General features: G+C 57.3%; 1 protein-coding gene across 8 annotated transcripts in view; it reads right to left on the reverse strand.

Annotated features, from left to right (window-relative positions):
• Positions 1-2,383: 2,383 nt before the first annotated feature.
• Positions 2,384-26,574, reverse strand: part of SPTB (spectrin beta, erythrocytic) — a 117,971-nt gene continuing 93,780 nt past the window's right edge. For 4 of the 8 annotated variants that reach the window (XM_075065871.1, XM_075065872.1, XM_032775846.2 and 1 more), the window contains 4 exons: positions 11,940-12,202; positions 9,171-9,344; positions 7,534-7,576; positions 2,384-5,860 (listed from right to left, as the gene is read on the reverse strand). In XM_075065871.1, coding sequence (XP_074921972.1) covers positions 5,693-5,860; positions 7,534-7,576; positions 9,171-9,344; positions 11,940-12,202 — 648 coding nt within the window. In that variant the 3' untranslated portion in view covers positions 2,384-5,692. The other 4 variants (XM_032775847.2, XM_032775849.2, XM_032775848.2 and 1 more) reach the window with 4 other exon arrangements.

Genomic DNA, 26,574 nt, shown 5'->3' on the forward strand with positions numbered 1-26,574 from the left:
GCCCTGGCACTTTACTGGAAACCCCTGGGTCTGTCTCCAGTGCGGCAGCAGCTAGCACCCCTGTGATGGCCACTAGCCTGGTTCTGTCCATGCAGGGGAAGTTATTGCTCGTCCCGGCCTCTGTGTTTCAGCCTTTCTGCCTGGAACTGTCACCATCACGCACATGCCCAGCTAGCTAAAGGCCTTCTATGGTGCCCATCACCATTGTATCTGGGTGTCTCCCCTCTGTGGCGCTGCAATGCCCGTGGGACAGCCGGGGAGCTGGGACTCGGAGATGTCAGGTTTGGCTCCATAGAACGTGCACTGGGGCGTTTAGCTGGCGCCAGCCCCACGGGATCTGTGTGGGCCAGTGAGCGTGCAACGGGCAGGGGCGCTGGTGAAATCACCCCACTCCAAGCCTTGTGTCCAAGCCCTGAGAGCAGTCCGCACCACAGACCAATGTATGGTGGCACCCCAGCATGGTCCGGAGGAGACGGGGACCCGAGTCTCTGCCTAGTTACAGCATCTGTGTAGGACCACAGGGCACGGCCATGCTGCAGCTGGAGGGGAGTTGGAGCACAGGCGTACCTCCCTGTGCCAGCTTTCATCTCGTGTGGGGTGATGGGGCAGCCTTGGGGACCTTGGCTAGTCACGGGCCACCAGCCCTTTGCTGCTATTTGAGCACAATGGGGTGGAGCAGATGAAGCCGGCATTACACAGCTGGGTCTAAGTGAGCCGCCGTGGGCGTAGCTGGGCTGTAATCGCACCTGCCCAGGCAGAAATACCCCATGTCAGCTGCCCTGGCCACGCCGGTCGCCAGCCTACACCAGAGCAGGGAACCGGGCCCAGGTCTTCCAGCATCTCAGCCAGTGCCCTGATCACTGCTCTGCACTTGCCACGCTGCAGCATGCCCCTCACCCCAAAGCAGGAGCAAGTGCCTAGCGCAGCAGGCTGGGCATTAGGGGTGTGGAGCCCTGGGAGGGTGGATGGGCAGGCTGCTACCAGACGCTTTCCAACGGGGCCTTAGGGAGCTGCCCCCAGTCGCAGTGGGCCTGGGCCCAGACATGGTTTGGCCCTGTTGCCAATTCCCAGTCTAGCACCAGCTGCCAGGCATGGGCTGAGCCCAGCTCTCAACTTCTCTCTGGTTTGGCCTCCAGAAAAGTCGCTGGGGGACATTTCCAGAGGTGCCTCAGGCCATTGCCGAAGCTCTTCAGGTACCTACAGATGCAGAGCTGCACCTAGGGGCTTTTCAAATCCCCACTCGGCACCTCGCTGTATCTGCAGGTGCCTAAAACCCTTCATAAATTGGTCCAGGAGCCTAAACCCCCTTGGCTTTCCCAGAGGCTTGGGCTCCCAAGTCACTTAGCTGCTTTGGGAAACGTTCCCCTTGGGCCTGTAAAAAGTCCTGTCCTCTGTGTGCTGCTTTTCCCCGCCCCGGTGGTTCCTGGCTGGCTGAGCCAGCACCGTTCAGCTAACGCACCCTTGCAAGCCAACGCACAGGAGGGTTGTTATCGCAGATGCTCTTCCGCAGCAGCAGGGCTCCCTGTGGGTTCGTCCGGATTCCCCGCTGCTCTGCACAGAAACGGCCTTCTACAGACCCCTAGGAGTGTAGGGTGGGTTGGGCCCTCTAGTCCTGCTCCTGTGCCAAGGCAGAACCCCAGACCAGCCCTGACGGGCACCTGCCTACCCTGTCTTAAAATCTCCACAGCCTGCCTGGGTAACCTGCTCCAGGGCCTAATATCTAGCCTGACTCTTCTGTACAGTACTGCAAATTAACCTCATGGCGGCACGTGAACCCATGGTTGGGGGAGGCTAGCCCCCTGCCCCACCCCCTTCTGCCTGAGGCCCTGCTCCTACTGGGCTCCCACCTCCCCCACTCTCGCCCACCAGGGCCAGAGAGCCCTGGCTGGCCTGGCCAAGCCGCCCCACACATTGGCCCGCTTACCCAAGCCGCCTTGGCCCATCTGAGGCCTGGCTGCCCAGAGGAGCTCTGAGCTCCGCCATGGCCCAGCCCAGTCCAGGGGTGGGGAGCATTAACAGAGGTTTAAGCCTCCATTACGTGCCACCCTTGTTTCTTCTCCTACCCTTGGTGGCCATGGAGACCAATCGATCCCTTTCCCCCTTATAACCACCTTTGCACCTCTGAAGCCTGTTCTAAGGTCCCCCTGCAACCTTCTCTAGACTAAACACACCCAGTCCTCAAAACCTTCCCTCCTAGGCCACCTTTGCTAAACCTCAGACCATTTTTGTCACTCTCCTCTAGATTCTCTCACTTTGTGCACATCGCTGTCTACACGTGCTGCCCCAGACAGGGCACAGACCTCCAGCCAAGGTGTCCCCCAGTGCTTTGTCTGACCCTTGTGTGAAACCTGCTGGGTAAAATCAAAACAAGATGCCTCCACCAGAGAGGGGTTTGGCTTATTTATTTCTTAGAAAAACACCATTATTAAAATGCTTCTGCAGCACTGTCTGGAGGTTTAGCTGTTTCTATGCACAGTGGAAGTACGTGACAGCGGGTTGAACGTGGTGCCTTGCCAGCAGGAATCAACGAACCAAATCAAGCAACGTGACCCCCTGCCCCTCGGAGAGCTGCTCTGGCTGTGTGCCCGTCTTCTGCAATCAGTGGGGCTCCAGCCCCCGCCATGCATGTCTGCCCTGAGCCCGTGCCCCCCATCTGTGCGGGAGTGCTGTGCATGCTGGGAAAGCAGCCTTGTGGAGCAGAGATCCTGCCGAGATGAGTTCAGCTGGAAGGAGGAGAGGGCAGTAATGGTCCAGCTGTCAAATGGCTTCACGCTGGGTAAAACTGATGATTTCCGGGTGAATCCATCCAATGCTGCTGGGTGTAATTGGGGGGGGGGGGCGGAGGCAGGGGTCTGTGATGAGAAATGAAAGGCGTTTGAACCCAGCAACACACGGAAAGGGCTGGATCCAAGACCTGCCGCATGGAGCCTTCCACAGGCAGGAGGGTTGGAGGAAACGTGCGGGGTTACTCAGCCAAGGACAGAAACCTGCATGGAAACACGGGCCAGGAGAAAATGCATGTTAACCGCCACACCCCCCCATGGCACTGACTGACTGCAGTGCCTGCCTGTGCCCAGTGAGATTTCCAACACAGGGGTCAGGCCCCACTCTGTGTTCTCAGTCCCAGTGTGTGGAAATATAGCTACACCTCCCTGAGAGACACACCTGCGTTTGTCCTAACGCCAGATCCTGCAGTGTGGCTCGCCAAGGCTCTTTGGTTCTTGCAGGCGTCACTGAAAACACCCCGTTCCCTGCCCCTGCCACCTCTGCCAGCGACTGGAACTCAGGTGTTTCTTGGCTTAGAAAAGGGGATGGTTGTGCCTGTGTCATGTGACCACTTGGCCCGTTTGCTGCTGCGGAATAACCCCAGAGAGTAAAAGAAAGGCTTTTGCAGCTTCAAGCTGCAGGGCGGGCCCGGCTCAGTACCGTGCTGCCTTACAGATCTCAGTACAGTCTCCAGCCCCGCTGCAGGGCAAGATCAAACCCCAGGGGACCAGACGCAGCCTCATTGGCATGAAGTGGGGGGATCCTTTCCTGTTCCGCACCCAGCACATACCGCACGTGCTGCCAGCCAGCGCCCCCTGCTCCCACCACGTGTCCCAGTGCTTTGCCGAACCAGGCTGGGGCAGGTGGAGGAGCTGATGGGAACCGTTCAGTGCTAGTGGGGTGGGGCTGGGCTCCGGCAGGCTTGGGGGGTGGCTTTCCCAGCGGGCAGTGGTGGAGGTATGATGCCAGGCCCCGGCATGGCTGGTTGCAGGTCGTGCCCTCCTTGAGAGCTGAGGTGTGGGAGATTGGCAGTGCTACGGCTGCTACAGAGCGTGAACCTCGCCTTGGGCACAGCCTCCTGCCAGGGCGGTTTCCCAGCTGCTCTGGGGCGCTGTTCTGCCCAGCACTGACGAGACGTGGGTCAGCCTGCTGGGCTCCCACAGCATCTCGTGCCAACTGTGCGAAGGGCCCGGGAGGGGGGTTAGACACTGCCCTCCCTCGCAGTGGGCGGGCTCTGTGCTTGTGACTGGGAAGGCTGCCTCACACTGGCTGGGCTGAGTTGCCAGCCACTGACCCCCACGCCAAGCTCTGCTCTGGGGGGAGCCTGGTCGGCCCGTGCCATGGACCCCCGAGCTCAGCCAGCCCCTGCTGGGGGCAGGGATCAGGGGTTGGGGACTGGGAGCGCCTCTTTGGGGGCACGCGGGGGCACTAGTCCTGGAGTTTTCAGGGCACGGCGCATCAGCACAGGGAGTTAGTCTTCCATTATTGCAGGTAAGGCACTTTCAGGCCAGGACCCCCACCAAGGGAGCAGTGCTACTCGGAGCACCAGTACCAGTGGCTGCACACACTGGCACATCCCCCAGTGCACGTGTTGGTGCGTTTCTGTGCCATCTGCCAGCAGCTCCACCAGCCTGGGTTTAGGAAGCAGAGAGGCTCCCTTGGATTGACCTAGCTGGGCATGAGGCCTGCAATGAATTCAGCAGGTGGCAACAAGGCAAGAGTTGGCCCCGTCCTGGCATTGTGTCTGAAGCACACAGGACCCACACAGTGGGGGAGGCAGGAGTCGCATCCCTGTGTCTATGGGACCCGGAGGAGGAAGTGCCTACTCTCTCGCCCAGCCTCCTCGCCTCCAGGGATGTGCCAGAGCCTCTGGGGGAGCGCCAGCGGGCATTCAACCCCGTGGTATCACTTCGCTGGCTGCAACGCAGGGTCCCCCCGCTGCCACACACCACAGGGTGTTCCCCAGCCCCCAAGCAGCAGCAAGGATGCAGAGGGGAAGGCTGGGAGCTTTGGGGCCAGCCCTGCCCACAGGGGAGAGCACAGGAACCACAAGGTCAGGGATAGAAATGGGACCCAGGCCAAAAACCCAGGCAAGGCCTCAGCCAGTACAACAGTGCCTACACGTGGGAATTGTGAACTCACACACACAAACATGCACACACACAGTCACATGAAATACAGATGTGTAAACACACTCAGATGTGCACACACGCGCACACACACTCAGATGCAGGATTACAACCATTCTCTTCCACCTTAATTTAGGGCAAACGTTTGCTCTTGGCTGCGCATGGCTTGTCTGACAAAGGGCTCTCTGTGGGTTGTGGCTCGGGGTGTGTGTGTGTGGGGGGGGGTCCGAGAGACAGTGCACGCAAGCACACCTCACGCCCCCTGCTGGAAAGACTGGCAGATCTGCCCAGCCATGTGTGACTGTCGACCCCGAGTGGCTGCAGGCAGCCCTGCTGCAGCCACGGTGCCCGGCGATGCGCCTGTTGTGGGCAGTCATGGCACCTTGTCAGAGCGGCAGTTTGGGAAGCTCGCTGCCTCCATCCTGTCCTGGGCAGTGCGTCCCCAGCACTGCGTGGTCTTGCTGAGATGGTGCCTCCTCCGCCAGACGCCTGTGTGGATCTCTGGCCGTGGGCGATGCAACGCGTGTCCCACAGGAAAGGGCCCTGTGCCAGCACACCCAGCACTGGCCTTCAGCAGACACCACTCCTCGGCCCCCGCAAGGCTGGCTCAGTGCAGCATGGGAGCAGAACGGGTCGTGGGGCTGAGCCCAGGCACTGGAGGCAGGGCTGTGTTGTGAGCACCAGCAGCTGCTGCCGGAGGTGTGTGGGGGTGGTGGCTGGGCCCAGCACGCCCGCAGATGCTCCCCCATGCACAGTTCTTAGGCAACTGAGTGGGCTGCCCTCGGCCACCTCTCGGGTTATTTCTTTTTGGGAAAGAAGATGAATCTTTTCTCTTTGTCTTTCTTGGCCAGGCTGATGTCCGTGGCGGTGCTGGAGGGCAGAGGCAGGCTCAGCGCCTTGGCTTTCACGTTTTGGGCTTCTGTTATTGCTGTGCTGAGCCCCTGCAGCCATGTGTGCATCTCCTCCTATCGGACAGAGACCGAGAGAGAGCATCCCTCAGTCACCGCCCCGGGACAGCAGCTTCTGAGCCTCCAGCCCGCCCCAGTGCTCGCCCCAAAGAGTCCCACGCCTTACGGGGGGCAGGAGTCACCCCGTGTCTAACCCAGCTTGCCCTCTCACCCAGCATTCCTGCTCCAGGTGACGGCCAATGCATTATTACCTCAGTCAGCTCAGTGTCTTTCATAGGTTCACCCACGCACCGGGAAACAGTAGGGCTGGAGTCTTCTGCCCAAGGGAGTTGGGCACCCAACGGCCATTGCATTTCAGAGGGATTTGGGCCACCCATGAACTTCCCAGCCCGTAAGGTCCAGATTCTCAAAGTATTTAGACATGTAAATCAATGGGAATTGGGCACCTAAAGACCCAGGAGGATCTCACTCAGGGCTCACTGTGTCCCAAACTCCAGCACTGCCCAGTGGGGCAGGAAGCAAAGGAGAACGTCGTATTCTCCTGCCCCTGCAGCCCCCGTTGGCGGGGTGGGGGTGGGGAGTTAGGGATGCGGAAGACAGCTACCCTAAGGGGGCCAGAATCCCAGGACTAGTCACCCCATGGCAAGAAGCCCAGAAAAGTGGAGAGATGGGTTGCTGGGCTGACCCGACGCCCCTGGACAGATGTGGAGGAGCGATCAGACCTGTTCAGAAATCGGAATGTCTGTCCCGGGGCAGAGGCCAATGTGGGGAGGTACCAGGTACCAGGCTGGATCAGCCCAGCTTGATGGAACAGAAAGTTCAGACATGTCTGAACAGTTCTATTTGCAAGTCAGTTCCACCTTAATCTGTGTCTGGCTGCGTTGATGCACTGCATCATGGGAGTTGTAGTTCAGGTGTCTCATGCAGACATTCTCCTCTGTGGGCTGGGCTCACAAACCAGATTATATATCCCATGATGCACTGTGGTCTTCTGTCTCCCTGAGCTTCCATGGTGCATTATGGGAAGCGTAGTGTGGCCTGGGAGCGTGTCCCACAGGGGAGAATGAGTGTGTCAGGCAGCTCCCACAATGCACCAAGGTGGTTCAGCCAGATGCAGATAAAGGACCCCTTTCTGCAGAATTAACATACTCCTCACAGAAGACAGTGAGTCTGCAGAGTCTCCGCCACCCCCAGGGGAAGGATGGCGAGGCATGCAGGAGGCAGAGGGAGAATGCAAGCAGCTTCCTCTGCCGCTGGCTCTGCAGCTGTACAAGCAGGGGCTGGGGGAGCCAGACATTGCTGGGTTCCAAGTAAAAGTCAGGGGCAGCTCACGTGGAGCAAGCCAATGCCTCTGAAGAGCCATGCAGCCAGGTCTGGAAATGAGATGGTGATGCAGGGGCCTTTGCTGCCCATGCCACTCACAACCCGACTGCCCCTAGTTCTCTGGAGAGACCCATCCTCAGCCCAGCTGTGGGCATGGCAGACTTATCTCCCAGCATGCTTTACCTGAGCCGAGGCCTACATCATAGCTATCCTGTAGGACTATGTCGCCAGAACACTCCCTCTGCTAGTGGCTTCCCCTTTCTTCATGCCACCCCTAGGCCAGGAAGCTGTCGTGACAGCCTCTGTCCCCATCTGTGCAGCCAGGCCTGAGCCCCTGCTCACTGAGATGTTCCAGGCCCAGCCTCCCATGTCCTCTCCAGCCCCGAATGGCCCATGCAGGCACCTACCTCGTCCTTGCCATGGAAGAGCCACTCACTGCCATTGCCAAGCCTGGAAAGCAGAGGGGAGATTCCTGGTCATTCAGATGCCCACTTAAATATACCTTCATGAACTGATTTAAAGCCAGCATCTAGTTACCTCTCCCTTCTCGGGGCTCCAGACGCTGTGCCCCAGGGCTCCTGACCCCCTAGCAGCAGCTCCCCACCCCTCCTAGATCTCCCAGCCCACAGCGGTCCCCATGCCAGGCGGCCCCTCACCAGGCAGACCCAGCATGTACTTTAGGAAGCAGTTGCCGGGGGGTGCTCGAGCTCAGCTCCACCCCAGGCCCTGCCCCCCGTTCCCCATCTCTCAAGCCCCCACCACCACCCTGCCTCTTCCCACCCCGTTCCGCCCCCTGCCCTGAGCATCCCCCGCCCTTGCTCCTCCCCCTCCCAGCGTCCCAGCCATATGATAGAGGTATATAAAGTCATAAGTGATGTGGAGAAAGTGGATAAGGAAAAGTTATTTACTTGTTCCCATAATACAAGAACTAAGGGCCACCAAATGAAACTAATGGGCAGCAGGTTTAAAACAAATAAAAGGAAGTTCTTCTTCACACAGTGCACAGTCAACTTGTGGAACTCCTTGCCTGAGGAAAGGCTGGGGACATATAACAGCGATTTAAAAGAGAAACTGGATAAATCATGAGGTTAATCCATTAATGGTATTAGCCAGGATGGGTAAGGTCCCTAGCCTCTGTTTGTCAGAGGGTGGTGATGGATGGCAGGAGAGAGATCACTTGATCATTACCTGTTAGGTTCACTCCCTCTGGAGCACCTGGCATTGGCCACTGTTGGTAAACAGGATACTGGGCTAGATGGACCTTTGGTCTGACCCAGTATGGCCATTCTTATGTCTCCTGCACACTGCTGAACAGCTGATCACTGGTGGGCAGGAGGTGCTGACGGGAGGAGGAGAGCTCCAGCCCCGGAACACCCATGAAGTTGGCGCCTATGTTTGGAAGCCAGCGTTAATTTTAAGGGGCTTATTTCTGATGTGGAAGACGTGGCTGGAGCTGGAAGAGAACTCCCTGCCAGCAGGTCACTGGCTGAACATCAGGACAAAAAGCCACACTCACTGGCTGTGGAGCGGAGCGGGGGGGGGGGGGGCAGAGCCTGCGCCAGAGAGTGGGCACAGAGAAGGCAGGGCCATGATCCTGATGGTAGCAAAAGGACAGGCCTGAAGGGGTTTAGGTGGTGGAAGGGACTGGGTTTAGGGTCTGGCCCAGCAATTGTCATGATCTCAATGTCCTCTGCCCGACAGTGCTTGGCTACCCTCGCCTGCAGGGGGTGGCCTGGAATTTCCCCCATTCAGTGCTGAAACAGTGCCTCCCTCTGGGCCCCCTGGCAGATGCACCCGGCACTCTGCTCCGCCAAGGTGCTCCCTGAGAACCCCATGACCCAGAGGGATGGCTTAGGTGCTACCCAATCTTGCCCCTCACGGTTGGCATGGGTCCCCTCCCCCCACTGACTGTGACATGGCTATTGGGTCCAGGTCCCAGCCATGAGAGGCTTAGGTGCTGTGATGTACCCGGTGCTGGCTTGCGGGGGGTTCCCTGGGCAGGCTGGCTGCAGGGTCTGGCCCCGAGGCTCTGTCTGCACCTCACCTCAGCTTGAAGATGTGCTTCTTCTTCTTGTAGCCAGTGGCTACATCGCAGAGGGCGTTCCTCAGCTGGAAGGGCTCCTCCCCATGGTAAGGCACTCCCAAGGCTAAGCTCTTGGCATCCTTGTAGAAGGCCAGCTCGCTGCTCCGGAGCACACAGTACAGCGTGTTCCAGGACCTGTGTGACAGGCATGAGGGCACGCGTGTTACTCCAGCTCCATAATCCAAACGCACCTCACGCACCATCAGAGCCTGGAACCTGGTGCCTGTGATGCATTGGCTGAGGTGACTTTCCTAGCACCCAGAGGTGACCTGATCGTGGGCTGTCAGGACCTATGGGGGAGAAGATTTCGGAGAGCAGGAGGGGCTGGTGAAGCCGATGCCCGACAAATCAAGGCTAGAGGAAAGGCCCAGTTTTTTCACAGGCAGGGGAGACTAACAGCTGACCCAGCCATGGGGCAGGTTCTCCGTCACTTGGAGTCTGTAAATCTAGCCTGGTTTTTCGTGGCAAAAACTCCACTCCCGCTCATCCAGGAGTGACAGGGTTAATACATTGGGTGGGGCTCTCTAGTCTGGTCCCTTCCAAGTGCCAGGGGTCTCGGGCAGTTGGGCTGAAATGGTTTCTTCATAGATTTCCCAGGCCAGAAGAGACCATTGTGGTCATCTCGTCTGACCTCCTGCGTAATACAGGCCAGAGAACGGCCTCAAAATAATTCCTAGAGCAGAGTTTGTAGAACAAACATCCCGTGATGGTAAATCCATGCCCCTGGGTAAATTGTTCCAATGGCTAATTACTCTCACTGCTAAAACTGTACATCGTATTTCCCATGTGAATTAGTCTAGCTTCAACTTCCAGCCACTGGATCCCGTTAGGCCTTTCTCTGCTAGACTGAAGAGCCCATTATTAAATGTTTGTTCCCCACTTATAGTCTGTGATCAAGTCACCCCTCAACCTTCTCTTTGGTTAGCTAAATAGATTGAGCTCCTTGAGGCTGTCTCTCTAAGGCATGTTGTCTGATCCTTTAATCATTCTCCTGGCTCTTCTCTGACCCTCTCCAACGTGGCTATGCCATGGGGGAGAGTTGGCTCACGGCAGTCTAAGGAACTGCACCCGTGCCTACCAGGGCTGTGTCTGACATCATCATCCAACACACAGAGTCAGCTACAAACTGTTGTGCCAGTCAGAGGGGCCATGGTTCATGGCATCGCAGCAGGCAGGGCCGGCTCTAGCCATTTCGCTGCCCCAAGCACGGCGGCACGCCACGGGGGGTGCTCTGCTGCTCGCCAGTCCCACGGCTCTGGTGGACCTCCCACAGGCATCCCTGCGGATGCTCCATCGGAGCCTCGGGACCAGCGGACTCTCCGCAGGCACACCTGCGGGAGGTCCACCGGAGCCACCTGCCGCCCTCCTGGCAACCAGCAGAGTGCCCCCCGCCGCATGCCGCCCCAAGCACGCGCTTGGCGCACTGGGGCCTGGAGCCGGCCCTGGCAGCAGGCATCGGGCTGCGGTGGTAGTTCTGTACTGAAGTGGAAGTTCTGGGGCTGTTTTCTTTAGTAAGCAGCAGCAGCTACGTTAGGACAGCAGCAGCCGTGAGCTAAGAAGCAGAAAGTCACATCGTCCTCCTCCATCTAAATTACATCAAAGCAGTGTAATATCAGGCTGTTAAGAAGGCTCCTGTCCTAATAGCACCCACCATCACCAGCTAAAGAAACAGCTCTCCAGATCTCTAAAGAAAACCTTGTTCGACACGTTCTGTCTGGCAAGAAACCACTTATCAGCAGTTGTGTTTGTGAGACCTAGAAGTCTCTTGGTTTGCCTTTGGGGTCACCACTTCTCTGTTGTTTATCTGTAGGGTCTGTCTGGTTCTTTGATTGTCTCTGTCTGTTGCATAACTAATTTTGCAAGATTTAAATCAACTCAGGTGGTGGGCTCTCATTGGGTAAAGAATTGTTTCGTAATGGGCTGGGATCGGTGAAAAATACCATTCTGTAGGACTTCCGTTTACAATGACTGGGTGAGGTACAGCTAAGCAGGACTCAAGTTTCACTCACTGTAGAAACTGGGCTCCAAAGGGAAGTTCTCTGAAACCCAACTCCAGGATCCAACCCAGGATCAGAGCTGCCAGACCCAACACCCTGCCAAGCATAATCACACAGAAGCTGGAGTCCCTGGATGACCTGATCCTGAGTAGCCAGCCGGAAAAGTTCGTCTGCCTTATTGGAAGTGGTGAGCATTGTATGCTGAGCATGAGCATTCTGTTTTGGTGACTGGTAATAAACAGAGGATAAGGATATTACTGTGTAAGGCTCTTTCACTGGTAAAAGGCCCTGCAAACCCACAGAAGAGTACGCCCTGAGCCCTAGGTGCCTTTCACCTGGAGCCCTAAGAACTGGGTACAGGTTGGGTGCCTAAATCAACTGGGTTACGCCTTGCGCCCATGGAAGGATAAGGTGGGTGCTGTAGAGTGTGCGGGTAACAGATTTATGGAGTCGTGGTTAGTCGAAGTGTGGCTTCTGAGGAGGGTGACGGAGGAGCCTTCACCCATGGGTCCCACCCAAAGAATCTGTATTTCCCTGCAGGCAGCCTCCATGCTGCTCAGAGACCCTCCGCTGGGTCGCTCCCCAGCCCATTGTGCTTGCAACCTCTCCCCACCTGGTCTTGCTGGGGAGCTGCCAATGCCTCTATGGGCTGGGCACAGCTGACCCCAACCGAACCAGAGCCATTCCCTATGGGACACATCCTGCAAGGCGAGTGCCCGCCATCCCTGTGCACCTGTTTGAAGCCTTCTTGTTAGGAGCCTCCAGTTCATGTTTGCGGCCCAGGTAGCCCTCCATCTGGAGGCTGTGCGAGCAGTCCAGCTGCGTGGGCAGTGTAGCGGTCTCGTCGAGCTCACTCACAGGCGTCTGGAGGACTTTGAACAGCGGGTCCGTGGTGGAAGGCTCCTCGTTGTCCACTTTCATCTTCATTTCGGACTGCTTGGCCTCAGTTGGCTCCGCCGGGGCCTGGGCTGGGTCTGCTTTCTCCTCTTCCACCTGCTGTGATCACGGAGCACAGCGTGTTACCCGAGAGCAGAGTGGATCATGAATGCTGCTGGTCTGTCACGCTGCCCCTCGTCCGCTCTAGGAGAACTGACACCGCCAGCAGAGCAGGGAGAGGTTTTGGTAGGAAACCGCAGAGCCGGCCACACGGAAATGTTTCACAGATTCGTGTCAGTGTCGTTGGCTTGGGGCAAAACCAAACGTCAGCCAAATTCCGGAAAATCGGAAAGGTTTCATGTTGACCATTTTGAATGGAAATGTTTAGATTGTTTTTCTGTTCAGAAAGGACCTTGCCTTTCAGATGTCCCTGTCGTTTTATTTTAAAAATGTTTAAAAATTGTCAAATCCATCAAAGTGAAAAGTTGTATTAGACCCAAAACCATTGTTTTCCCTTTTCCATTTTGACAAAAATTTTGAGAAATGTCAGGTCAGCCCCAAACAAACGTTTTCTCTGATTTTTCAGAATAGTCAGTGAACCGAAAAATCCGCTATTCCCCCAGCTCTACTGCATGGGGGGAGCACAGGCTAGTGGTGAGGGCAGGGTGCGTCTGCTCTCTTATTTCTATCCTGCCCACCGTCTTACTGTGGGAGCTCGGTCAGCTCTCTCCTGTGTGTGCTCTCATGCCCACCTATGTGGTCCAAGGCCCATTTCTGAAAGGGACTCGGGTGCGTAGGAGCTGAAACCCCGTTGACTTTCAATGAGGCGTTGGCTCCTAAGTGCACAGGTCCCCTTTGGAAAAGGAGAGGCCCTAGGCCCGCTTCCCTCATGAGCAGAATGGGGCTCTCACCCCAAAGGAGATGGGGGTTGGAAGTTCCACATGTGAATGAATGGAGGGGTGTAAGGCCTGTCGAAATGCATGGATGGACGGTGCTAGATATACACGTAAACGTGACTTAGTGCTCGGAAACTTCCGAAGTATATGCAGACTCTGCAGCATCAAGCCGAGATCTGTCCACTTGTCTCCTATTTAGGCACCACCCAGCTTAGTCCCACACTACCTCTCATCTCGGATAGGCTATTGCAGATGTCGAGTCCCTCCTCTGATTGGCCAGTGTAGCCTCCATCACCTGCTCATTACATTTTCACAGATTCCTAGACTCCAAGGCCAGAAGGGCCCATTGTGATCATCTCGTCTGACCTCCTGGATAACACAGACCAAAGACCGGCCCCCGGATCGTTCCCAGAGCAGAGCTTTTAGAAAACCATCCAATCGTGATTTAAACATTGCCAGGGATGGAGACTCTACCGCACCCTTGGCTAAATTGTTCCAATGGTTAATGACTCTCCCTGTTAAACATTTACACCTTATTTCCCAGCTGAATTTCTCTAGCTTCAACTTCCAGCCACTGGATCATGTTAGGCCTTTGTCTGCTAGACTGAAGAGTCCCTTATTAATTGCTTGTTCCTAGGTGGATACTTAGGACTGTGACCAAGTCACCCCTTAACCTTCCCTTTGTGAAGTTAGTTTGAGCTCCTTGAGTCAAAGGCAGTTTTTCTAAACCTATAATCCAGAGGTCCCCAAAGTTTTGAGGGACATGCCCCCCCGACCCCTGTCTGTGCCCCCCGCTTCCCTGGGGCTGAGGTCAGGAGTGGGGCTGCGGTTCCCAGAGGGGCGGACATGGACGGGGTAAGGAGGCCGCAGCTGGTGCTGCAGTTGGGGGTGGGTATGGGTATGGGGCTGTGGGCAGGGGCCAAGGCTGGGGGTTGGCGCGATGCCAGGGACAGAGCCACGCTGAGGCTGGGGATAGGGCCAGGAGCGGGCCGGGAGCTGGAGATGCGGCTGCGGGTGGAGCCAGAGTAGAGCCGAGGGTGGGGAGGGGCTGGCTGTGGCAGCTGGCTGTTCCTCCACGCCCCCTGCTTTCATCATTCTCACGGCTCTTCTCTGACCCCTCCAATTTATCAACATCCCTCTGGAATTGTGGGCACCAGAACTGGACACAGGATTCCAGCCACGGTCGCACCAGAGCCACATCCAAAGTAAAACAACCTCTCTGGTCCCTGTTTGTGCATCCCAGGATGGCATTAGCCCTTCTGGCCGCAGCGTCACACTGGGAGCTCACGGTCAGCTGATTACGCACCATGACCCCTGGACCTGTTTCAGAGTCATTGCTCCCCAGGAGAGAGTCCCCCATCCCAGAGGTGTGGCCAACACTCTTTGTTCCTCGGAGTAAATCTTTACATTGCGCCTGTGACAGACCCAGCCCAGTGGGGTACAGGAGTCTGGTAGAGGGCAAATATACTGGTCACTGGCTGGGTAGTTTTCTGTTCCCTGAGTGACCAGAGCAGGGGCTGCGCTAGAGTAATCAGGAACCTGCTAGAACCAATTAAGGCAGACAGGCTGATTAGATCACCTGCAGCCAATCAGGGCAGGCTAATCAGGGCACTTGGGTTTAAAAAGGAGCTCACTCCAGTTAGGTGAGGAGGAGCCAGAGGAGAGGAAGTGTGTGTGAGGAGCTGGGAGCAAGAGGCACAAGGAGCTGGGGCTGAGAGTGAGAGGGTGTACTGCTGGAGGACTGAGGAGTACAAGCATTATCAGACACCAGGAGGAAGGTCCTGTGGTGAGGATAAAGAAGGTGTTTGGAGGAGGCCATGGGGAAGTAGCCCAGGGAGTTGTAGCTGTCATGCAGCTGTTACAGGCGGCACTATAGACAGCTGCAATCCACAGAGCCCTGGGCTGGAGCCTGGAGTAGAGGGCGGTCCCGGGTTCCCCCCAAACCTCCCAACTCCTGATCAGACAGAGGAGGAGTTGACCCAGACTGTGGGGAAGATCACTGAGGTGAGCAAATCTACCAATAAGTGCAGGACCCACCAAGGTAGAGGAGGAACTTTGTCACAGGCTGTACAGACAAACAAGCGCTTTGTCTCATGCTGCCCCTCCTGCTGGGAGTAGCTCTCTGTAACCAGCCGCAAAGCTACCCCCTTAGCCTCCTTCACATCCCTCCTTACAATTTCCCTTTGCAGCAATGCTGTGCAAAATAAAGGCGCCTTGACAATGGCTGGGCCAGTGTGGACCCAACGCAGTGACCAGCATCGTCTCACTGTTTTCTTGTGCTGCCCTGTCTGTGTCTCTCTCCAGCTCTTGTCCCTTGTCTTAGAATTTAGACCAGGGGTCGGCAACCTTTCAGAAGTGCTGTGCCAAGTCTTCATTTATTCACTCTCATTTAAGGTTTCGCTTGCCAGTAATACATTTTAACGTTTTTAGAAGGTCTTTCTATAAGTCTATAATACACAACTAAGCTATTGTTGTATGTGAAGTAAATAAGGTTTTTAAAATGTTTAAGACACTTCATTTAAAATTAAATTAAAATGCAGAGCCCCCCGGACCGGTGGCCAGCCTGGACACCAGCTGGCACAGCCAAGGGCATGGAGCCCCCAGCCCGTCCACCTACCCCTGGAGTGACTCCCAGGTTGTCACTTCACCCAGAGCTCCTCAGTGCCAGAGGGCTGGGATGTGCCAGCTTGTCGGGACCCCCGTTCGCATAACTGTGGCAAAGAGGCATTGCGCTTTCAGATTCAACCCTTCCCAAAGTACATCCACATGCTCCTTGCCCTTGGTGGGTAACAACCACCCAGCCAACTCCAGTGTCAGAGCACAGCTCCAGGGACCCACGTAACCACAGAGGGAATAACCGCTTTGGTTCCCGTTGCCTACCTCTGGAGCTAGACAAGGACTTCCTCTGCTGCTGGCAATGAACAGCCAATATCTGTTCACCACCTCCCCGCTGCATGCAGCAATGGGTGCGAAGGAAATCGCAACAACGGGACTCGGGTGGTCACCAATGCAGAGCTGAACAAGAGCTCGTGGAGGTGTGAACTCTGCCATTCATCTCAAGAAGGGGTTAACTCACATGCTCAGGGATGGTCTTTTAAGGACTTGTCCACAGGGGGTGTTGTAGGGATTTCAGTTCACACCTTGTCTTATCCTGGTGTGACTCCTGGAATGGACACGTACCCTGGTACAAGGGGGCTTATGGCCTCATAGTCTTCAGAGCCAGAAGGGACCATTAGGCCTTCCCATCTGACCTCCTGTGTAGCCCAGGCCATCGATTTCCACCCAGTGAGCCCTAGAATGTTGTTACATTTCAGAACTAGGCGGGACTGAGGTGCCACCAATGCCCGAGGCCCCTGCAATGGCAAGGAATGAATTAGGCGATCCAGGCCCAACTGATCCCAGAGGTGACCTGTGTCTCATGCTCCAGAGGAGAACCCCTCCCCCCACCCACCCCAAGATCCCTGCTGGTCTGACCTGGGAAAAATTCCTTTCTGGCCCCCAAGCACACGGGCAAGAACCAGGCAGCTAAGAAAGAACTCTCTGACTCCCCCCCATTCCCCCGCTTGGCTGGGGTCCCATCTCCAGCTGTGGCCAATCCCAGGGGCTTCAGGCCAGTTGTGCATCACGGAAAAAACTCCCTTCTATCCTGATCCCTGGGAGCCTTTGGAAGCAGAATAAACTAAACTATAAAGAGGCACTTTGATTACAGCCTAGCCTGTCCCCCCGCCCTCCCATTACAGCGGTGGGTGTGATTACACCGTTAAAACATTAACCCCTTCCTGCCTAGCCGCATCACCACTGTAACTTCCCCACGACTAGTGAAGGGAGGGAGGGGGAGGAAGGAGTTGGTGTGTGCGCATGTGGGTGTGGGGTTGTGTCACACACTGACACAATTTGCCATGGGGGAAGGCTCATTTTGGGGTCACGCGTGGGTGGCAGTCAGGAGCTCCCCGCAGTTACTTCCTGCCCTGCAACCAAAAAAGAGCCCAGCTAAGCCTGTTCCCAGCTCCCAAGGGGGCGCCAGGCTCTAGGAGGCCAGAGGTGCTCAGCTCAGGATGATGGACTATGCTGTAGGGTGAGTAGTGTCCCATTCTGGGTATGCATGGGCAGAGCTTGGAAGAGCATCTCCGCCCCCTTTCTGTGTCCCTTCTGGCCCCATGTGCTCGCTCTAAGCAGTGTTCTCTGACAGTCGGGGTGTGTGCATGTGTGAGAAGTTTTTCTTTCTGGTCACGAATTAATGAACTGAGCTGATCAGGCTCTAGGGCTATTAGCCATGGGGGCTGCTTAACACATTCAGGCCACGTTCACCACCGCGCCCAATGCCCTGTTGGCAACTTAAAGGAAGGGTCTGTATTAGGCAAGCGCCCGATACCTCCCACAGCATGGCTCCTTCAGCCGGGAAGAGGCCGGTGAGCCCTGTGCACCGTATTGCTGGTACAGCCCCAGGACATCACGGCTGTTATTGCTGCCATTGCAAGGGATCGCCTGTGCAATCAATCCAGGGCCTTGCTAAGGAGACGTGTGAGTTTAACTCACTCTCCCAGTCATGCAGGAAACCTTGAATGAGGTTCTTATGTGGTGCAAGAAGACTGAGCATCACAGAGACATCTCTAGAGCACCTGCTCTCTGCCGCAGGGCCTGGGCAAAGGGGGTGGGTGGGACAAAAAAGTGGGGTGTAAACACCCAGAAAACAGACCATGGAGAAACTGGGTTAAGCTGCCAGACACAGTTTGGTCTGTGGGTCTGAAAGGAGGGGTTGTGTGTGACCCTTGCAGGAAGCAAATGCTGAGCGAGAGTGAGCAGCTTTTTGGGCACAAGGCTGGTGTGTCTGGCTGGGGATTTTGACACAGGCACATGCTGGATTTTCCCACTGCTGTCCAGGGAAGCAGGTCTCGCTGTATATTCTTGTAAATAAACAGCTGACCCCCTGACTCTGGGCTGCCCAGTCCGTAGCCAAATACTCCCCCCTAAACACACCAGGCCCCCCCCAGTTTCAGCTCTCTATGCTGAAGGGCTGGCCTATGGAGCAACGTGATCACCCCATGGCTGTGCATGGCACTTTGCAATTAGCAGTGACTGGCAACACGCGCTCAGCTGGAGGGGCCCATTTGCAAACAGGCCCAAGTGGCTTAGGAGCCCAAGTCCCATTGTCAAAAGTGTCGCCGGCAGGTTGGGTCAGTTTGTCAAGGGGATTTAGGTGCCTGGCACCGCAGCTGGGATGTTTTGGAGGTGCCTGTGTGGGTTTGGTGCCTAATTCCCATTGAAAGTCCATGGAGTCTGGTGCCTGACTCACTTAAACACTGTTCTGAACCCACTAGGCGCCCATCTGCAGCTATAGGCACCTAAATCCCTTTGTCAATATGCCCTTGGTGCCAGGGGCCTGAGTTTGGAAATGGGAATAATGCCCCCTGCTGCTGAACAGCGGCCCCAAAGGTGCTGCATGTGCGGGATTGCTCTGGGTGGCGCCCTGGCCCCAGACAGACAGCCCTGCCCCTCACAGGAACGGGATTTGCTACATGGGATCAAGTTCCCCCCTCCTGGCCCTGGCAACAGCCCATACTGGACCCTTTAAAGAAAGGAGACCCCCTTCCCAGAATGCACCTTGCCCTTGGCAAACCCCTCTCACAATACACCTTGGCCAATGCACCCTAGGGCGTGGCGGTGACGCCCTCCTTCCTAATCCTGGGGATACTCACACCCCCTGCAAAGCATGTGGCCTTTGGGGTGGGTCCTTGGCTGGCATCACTGCCAGTGTGGTTTGTGGCCCCTAGAAATAGCCGGCCCTGTCATAGCTGAAGTCCTGGGCGCCCCCGAGGTGCTCGGGCTGGGTGTGTATTGGGGTTAAAGGAGCCTGCCTTTCATTTCATGGCATAGCCCTCATTTAGGGGCAGGGGAATGGGCCAGGGGCTGGCCCGCCCTCTCTGGTGTGTCGTGTGGGTGAGGAGGGCTGGGGGGCTGCCATCGCACTGGAAATGCTGCCCAGTGGGGCTCAGGCGGGGTCCCAGGGAGCAGCGGGGTTCTCCAGAGAGCTGGGAGTCCTGGGGAGAAGGTATGGAGCAGCGAGGGAGGTGGGAGGACGCTCAGCAGCCGCACCACACTTAGTGGAAAGCACACCTGGCACCTGGCGCTTTGCCACATTTGGATGCGCCTCCTGCTCAGAGGGGATACGTGGAAACCCGCTGCCCGTCACACAGCTGGACAGCCACAGCTCGACGCCTGACCAGCAACGTGGCAGGAGGCGGCCTGGGGGTCGGGACCGGTTGGGGAACCCTCCACGTGGGGCTGAACCCAGCCAGGGTGATACCCACCAGATGTTGCTGCCAACTGATGGCTCCTTGGCAGTCAGTAAGAAAGGATGCGGGGGGGGGGGGGATGTCTCGGTTCTGTGGCAGCTGGACAGGGTCTCAGGGGCTGCTGGCCCAGCAGAGTGAGGCAGGGGGTGCGGGAGCACTGGGGAACGAATCCCCCCTCACTGGGAGCTTTGCCCCCTTGTGCTGAGCCGGAGGTCACAGCAAAGCGCTTGGTCTGCCGGGGCGGGGCGGGGGGGTACGATCTGGCACCTTTCCCCAGCACTGAACGAATTTAAAACCCAGCAGCCAGCAGGGCGGGGATGGCAGATCTCTGTTCTGACAAGCTGAGCCCAAGTGCCAAAGTCACTTTGGAAAATGCACTTTAGGGGCTTTGAAAAATCATCCCCCACAGCTCTCAGGAGGGTTAGCGCTTCACAGAGGCGAGATAAACAGGGCCAGTTTAGTGCTAGCGGCTGCTAAGCCCAGATGGGACCTCTGCCCCAGGAAGCAAGTCAGCTGTGATTGATTTTTATTTATGCAAATAGAGGACAAAGGGTTTCCCCTGGGCGCTAGGCCCCATCTGCGAGCAACACTAGGAACAACCAAACAGCTAGGGGCAGGTAGCGTGGGGGGGACTCGCCCCCTGGGCCGCCTCCCAATAGGCTGGGCTCTCTAGCGCGTGCATCTTCCCGGGCCGACGTGTGCTTTCCCCAATATGGCTGCTCTGTAAAATGACGCCATTGGAGTGTGTCCGATAGGGGAGGCGGCAGAGTCACCTACACCGGCCATTGCACTGGGCTGGTGGGAAAAATATTTCCTTGGCATTTTTCCAAAGGTCCCAGGCTGGAATTTAGGGCTCCAAGCTGCTGACTGATTAGATTGTAACTTGTATGAGAAGAAACTGACTCCACCATGGGGATAAGAGGGAGAACCGATCAGCTGCATAGAACGGAGCAAACTTTCCAGCAGGACGGGACCCGCCCAGCGGGCTCTACTGCACAGGGCGTAGCAAGGCAGGCCCTGTGTGGTCCCCATCCCCTGGAACGGTCGGCGAGGTGTCCAGGGCCAAAGTCCACCCTGGTGTAGCAACAGGAACTCCGCCTCCTCCTGGCATTGCTGCTGCCCATTGCGCTGGGTGGGGCGGGACAGCAATGGGGCGACCCACCGTCGCAGAACATCGCCGGCAGGTGTTGGGGACACTCAGGGCTGCCCAGGCCTGGCGGGAAAAGGGCCGGCTATCTGTGGAACAGGCCCATGAGGCGCTCAGGAGGACCCCCACATTTCTAGCAAGGGCACTTGGGGGGGCACCCTCCAGGGCTTACCACAGCTAGGGGTGGAAGGTGGCCACCTGCCTAGGCCCTGGCCCAGCTGCAGCTCAGCGAATGCGCCCAGGCCGGAGTTGGGTTAAAGGGCGAAGTTATACCAACGGGCCCAAGGAATAGGGTGGGAGGAAGTTTACACCCACAGGGTGTGTGTGTGTGTGTGTGTTTTTTTTTTGCAGGCTGCAGATCCCATTGCATAGACCAGGCCACAGGGGTTCCCAGACCGGGCATGTGAAAGGGTGTCGAGGGGGTGCTGTCACTCTGACATAAGGCTAAATGGGGGCGGGGGAGTCTGTCTGTACAGCTGTTGAACGCTGGCCGATATGGTGAAGTGGTTTCTGTGAAACAACTGCTGTGTCGTGGGCTCCACCACCCGAATGGGGAAACTGAGGCAGGGAACCGCAGTTCTGGGTCTGGGTTATTGTTTTAGGCTAGAGCTGGGCATTTCTTGCATTGCTAAGTGCTGGGCGACGGCAGCTTAGAAACCTGTGTGCAGCGTGTGGGTGTATGTGTGTTAGTCACACCTAGCGCATCCCCTTGGAGCGGTCACCTGGGATCCCAGAAGGCCCACATGGCTGCAGTGCTGGGCGAGGGTGTGGTCAAGCGATAAGGAAGCTGAGGGTCAGCACTGGGCCCAGGGTGGGGCGGGGGGGCGGGGGCTGGGTAGCTGGACGGTGAAGTTGCCCCTCTCAGGAGCGGGTACCAGGCAGCGTATCTGTGCCCCGAGTGTGGGGCTAGGATCACAACTCAGCCACTGGAGGCTTCTGTACATGGGAGCCAGCAGCTGGAGCCCTCCCAATCCCAAGAGGAGGCGCTCAGTTAGTTCTGCGATGGGGGCCTGGGGTTCCCAGTATGGGGTGGCTGGGAGCGCCTGGCCTGGGGGGTGTTGGGTCACATGGGCTTGCCAAGGAGGTTGTGTCATTTCCGCTTAGACCAACCCCCACAGCGTGTCTGGGACCCTGGCTGTGCGTGCTGCATGGGGCTCTGGCCTACGACTGCTGTCAGCGTGGGCTCTTTGGGGGTGCAGGAGATGGGCTGAGCCACCGGGCTCCTGCTGGAGTCAGTGGGAGGGGGCTGGTGGCAGAACATTCGCAGTCCATTTGCGAGGGGCGGGTCATCTTTGGCTCTGATCTCACGAGCCCTAGAGGGGACCCTGGCAAGCCCCCCTGCTTTGGAAAGCACCTCCTGGGGCCAGGCAACGCAATGGGGCTCCGATGTGGGCAACTGTGGGCTGAGCAGGTCATTGCAGGGACACCTTTCTGGCTTGTAGCTATGACTGGGCCTGCAGTGCAATGGGGCAGCACCAAGCGGGGATCAGGGCTCCATCATCCCATGGCTACTCTGTGACCTGACAGCTTGTTCTCCAGACTCTCAGCTCTCACAGAAGAAAGAAAAGGCCCCTAGCGCTCAGTGCAGTGAAGAACATTTTCAAAACAGAACCCAATGAGACCACTAGCAGGGGGAGGGATAGCTCAGTGGTTTGAGCATTGGCCTCTGAAACCCAGGGTTGTGAGTTCAGTCCTTGAGGGGGCCATTTAAGGAACTGGGGTAAAAGTCTGTCTGGGGATTGGTCCTGCTTTGAGCAGGGGGTTGGACTAAATGACCTCCTGAGGTCCCTTCCAACCCTGATCTTCTATGATGCAGTGATGCTGCCTGAGTCTGCAGAGAGCCTGAGCCCATCACTCCTAGGGGCGGGGCTGCCCTGGGTGTGACTAACACAGTATTAGCTCAAAGGACCCATGATGCTCATGGGATGCCTTGCTCCAGGGTGGGGGGGAGGTAGGAGCAACTTTCCTCAGGGGGGTCCTGCTCCAAGGTGGGGGGGCAGCACAGGGAGAGGGGAAGGAGGAGGCCCCATGCAGGACACCAGCCTATGGGAGAAGCTATGGCAGATGGAGAGGCTCTAGCCTCCCCTGCAGCCAGCACTAGCTCAGCAGGGCCCAGAGCATGACACAAGCCCTGCATGACAGCAGAAAGCGCATGGGAGGCCTTAATGCCCAGGAGAGCAAGTGTGCCCGGGACCTGAAAGCAGGGCAGGGCAGCAGTTGGGAGCTGACAGAGCTGGGCAACGGGTGGGGGGGGAGATTTTAGCAGAGCCGGAGCAGAGGCACACAGAGAACTGGGGGTGAAGTGGTGCAGAGGAAGAGACCAGCAGACTGCAGAAGAGGGAGCTGGAGCTGGGTTGGAGTCTACTCCAATCTCTCAAAGAAACGCCCTCTGCAAGCAGAGTAGCCGGAGGAAAGGAAGGGGACTGGGGAGTCCCCGAGGTGCAGCAAGGTGCCCCTGGGAAAGGGGTTAGCTGAGGGCAGCACTGGAGAGAAGATGACCAAGGAGGAGAAGGCAGGTAGACAAGGAGAGCTAAGACTTGGTCCTGGTGCAAGAGGACGAAGACAATGCAGTGAGAGGAAGAGCAAGCTGACAGGCAGGAGCAGCGTGAGCTGCGGCTGGAGGTGGCGCCAAGGCCAAGCAGCACAAAGAGCCTTGGGCTGCCGAGCGTCTGATGAGTCGTCCGTGTCTCCCACCTACACTGGGGTGTGCAGCGGGGAGCGCCCCTTCGGGGGTCTCTGTGGGGCCTGCCTCGGATGGGGTGTCAATCTTCCAAAGAAAATAACGGCAAGAGGTTAGAATTCCTGCAGGGGAACGAGCCGGAGTCCAAGCCCACTGCGTGGGGTGTCGGGAGACAAATTACCCTGCGTTCCTCTCCTACGCAGCAGCACCAGCGAAGCAGAGTTGAGAGGTTTGCTGCGTCTCTGGAACCCGCCGGTCCAACAGCTTGTTGTGCTAGGAGAGCTGGTAGGAACATCCAGCCGAACGCTGTCAGACCAGGGAGGTTGCTAACAGGCATCAGGGAAGTGACCCAATGTGCAGCTCCGGCTTCACAGCTCCGGGCACCAGGAGTCACAGCTCCAGCAGCCCGGAAATCTGTGCAGCCCAGAAACCTGAGCCCTGGAGGTGCTGAGAATGGTGGGCTGGTGTATCACAGATTCTCCTAGAGCTCTGCCTGGAGAGAGGAGGGCAGCAGAGTACCTCCCCTCTGCCTGTGTGTGACCCTGTGGTGCTGGGGGTGTCCTAGGCACACGGGTCAGATCCTCCGCTGGTGTAGCTGGGCAGAGCATCCCACGACGCCAGGGGTGCTACAGACAATTGGCACCACGGGCTGCCCCATGGAGACGCGGGCCCAAGCAGCTAAGGCACAGCCAACGGCCAGTGCACAAGGAGGGGGCAGGAGTGGACCCGACCAGGATGTTGGAAGGCAGCTCCAGGATACCTGCAAGCCCCAACTACCCAGTCCAGGATCCATTGAGGTAGCTCTCAGGCCTCCCAGAGGTGCATGCGTTTAGCTGCTCACCCTCTGTGCGAGGCAGGGAACACTACCCCCAATGACAGCTGGGCACTGAGGCCCAGGGTGGATGATTTGCCCAAGGTCACCCCCTCAGGCCAGTAGCAGAGCCAGGACTAGGAGCCAGTTCTCCTGAGCCCCTGGCCAGTTCCCTATTCCCTAGGCCATCCTTCCAGGCCTACCTCCTCCCCTGGATGCACCTGAGGCTCTGCGGTGGGGCTGCCAGGTAAGTCAACCCGCTGTCCACACTGGGAGGAGGTCTGGCCTGAACCAGTGCTGAAGCCTCCAGTGAAGGTGGCAGTGCAGACCTATACACTGAGGAGGCCACAGCCCAGCCGACTGGAGCAGGATTGCCAGGACGTGAGGGGGAGCAGGGGGCCCTTCCCTTGGGTGCTGGTGGGGAACCTAAAACGCCTCTGCTGAGAGCAATCTTCCATGCAGGGCTAAGGAGTGTCTCTGCTATTTGGAGGGAGGCCCAGCTTCTGGCACAGGCCTTCTCCAGAGCATCCCAGATCCCCGGCACAAGGGGAAGAACGGGGGCTTCTCACAGCTACAGAGCCCCGGCTTCCCACGAAGGCTTCCCACGAAGGCTCTCGCGGGAGGGCCCAGCTAGCGTGTGCATAGGTGAATGGCTCCCCCAGTGGGGGGGGACCGATGAGGGAGGCCAGGGGCACTTGCTATGGGGTGGGTCCTGCTGCGACCAAGCTGAAAACGGGCGTAGAGCAGATAGAAGGTCAGACTAGATGAGCACAGTTAGTCTCTGCACACCCATAGGGAACCGAGGGCCACGTGAGGCTCCGGCCTCCCTCACCGTCCCAGCCCCGGTTGTGTCCACATCCTCCTTACGTTTCACGCACCTGCCCAGCTCCTCCTGCTGCCTTGTGGGCACTGCAGTGTGAGCCATGTAGCTTGAAAAGGAGGGTGGCTGGTGTCCAGACTGCCCAAGCGCTGACACACAGGCCAGGTCCAGATGGGAAGAGCTGGCGGAGACCCAGTTCAAAAGGGTTTGTGCCGGTTCCCTGAGCAAAGGGCGTGCAGCGGCAGCAGACTCTTATGCCCATATAACTGCCCATGCTCCGAGGCTTTAGCCAGGAGAGACATATCAGCAAGAAATCATCCCTTGTAACTGACATTCCTACAGCCAGGTCTACACCAAAACGGCAGGTCAAAAATCCACCCCCCTGCGCAACGTCGTTACACCATCAACCTCACGCCCGCCTCTGAATTAGCTCCAGCAACTGGAGAGCCCCTCCTGTCGCTGTAGCAAGTGTCCGCACTGACGTGTGTTTCTAGTAGAAACAGGGCCTAAGACAGCAAATCAGCTTCTAGGGAACAGCCGGCGGCTTTGTAATGAGCTGCCCGCAACCCCGCAGGGAGCCGGGAGTGGAACCCAGGAGATCTGAGTCGTAGGCCCCTCCGCTAGCCCTTGGATGTTAGTCTCTGTGTTCCTGTAGCTTTAACCTCTTCGCTTGTCCTGGCCAGTTTCAATGTGACTAGACATTGAGCTGAGCATGGGGGCCGGCCTCCTCCCTCCCTGGGGTTCCCCTAGCGTATGTCCTGAGAGCAAGCAGCACCCACGCAGCCTGCATTCGCCAGACGACACAAGGCCGGCAATCCCAGTCTTGTCGGCCTGGCTGGGTGGAAGAGTGCAGGCTGTACATGACCCTTCCCTGCGAGCAGCTGTCACTGCGCCCCCTTTCCCCGCTCTACAGACCCGCCCTTCCGCCCTCTGGAATGGATGGAGTTTGGCAGACAAGGCATTTTCCAAGGGGACGCTGCTTCTCCGCACATGCTTCTCCCAGTGCACCCTTCCAGACCAGCTTATGCATAGGGCCCTCCTCCGGGGGCTTACAGGGTGGAGGAAGGCAGGACAGAAGCCCATGGCTGCATTCCACTGACAGTTTTAACCTGCAGGGGATTAACCTTTAGGACAAGCTACCCAGGGAAGTGGGGATTGAAGACATCGAGAGATGGTGAATCCAGACCGAGGCCTTTCTGGAAGATCTGCTTTGGCCAAACACAAGCGATTGGGCTCAATATAGGAGTAATGGAGAGGAATTCTCTGGCCTGGGCTACACAGGAGGTCAGGTGAGACGATTCAATGGTCCTGCCTGCCCTCTGGAGCTAAGGCTCTGTCTACATTGCAGAAAAAGACCCAGGGCAAAGAGTCCCAGAGCCTGGGTCTGCTGACTCGGGCTCATGCCACTAGGCTACAAATTGCCCTTTGCTTGGCCTGGAGCCCTCTCCAGTGAGGGGTCGGGTCTCAGAGCCTGGGCTCCAGCCTGAGCCCAAATCTCTAGGCTGATAATTTTAGTCTCACAACATGAACCCAGCAAGCCTGTGTCAGCTGACCTGGGTTCCAAGACTTTCAGCTGCACACATGCACACAACCTCCGCTCGAGCAGGGCAACGGGTGGGCAAGCGAACCCTTCCCCCAACCAAGTGGGTGACAGATGTATCAGATGGGACAGATCCACCCTGCGACGAGTGAACCTGGCAAACCTTGTTCGTTGGGGAAATTCCTGCTGGGTTAAAAAAATAGCATTTCTGGGGGTGGAAAATAAGAATATGTGAACATGTGGATATTTTTGCGGTGAACAGTAAATTATTTGTAACGTGAACATTCATTAAACTAATTCAAGAA

The sequence above is a fragment of the Chelonoidis abingdonii genome, chromosome 4, assembly GCF_003597395.2.
Source record: "Chelonoidis abingdonii isolate Lonesome George chromosome 4, CheloAbing_2.0, whole genome shotgun sequence".
Lineage (NCBI taxonomy): Eukaryota > Metazoa > Chordata > Testudines > Testudinidae > Chelonoidis > Chelonoidis abingdonii.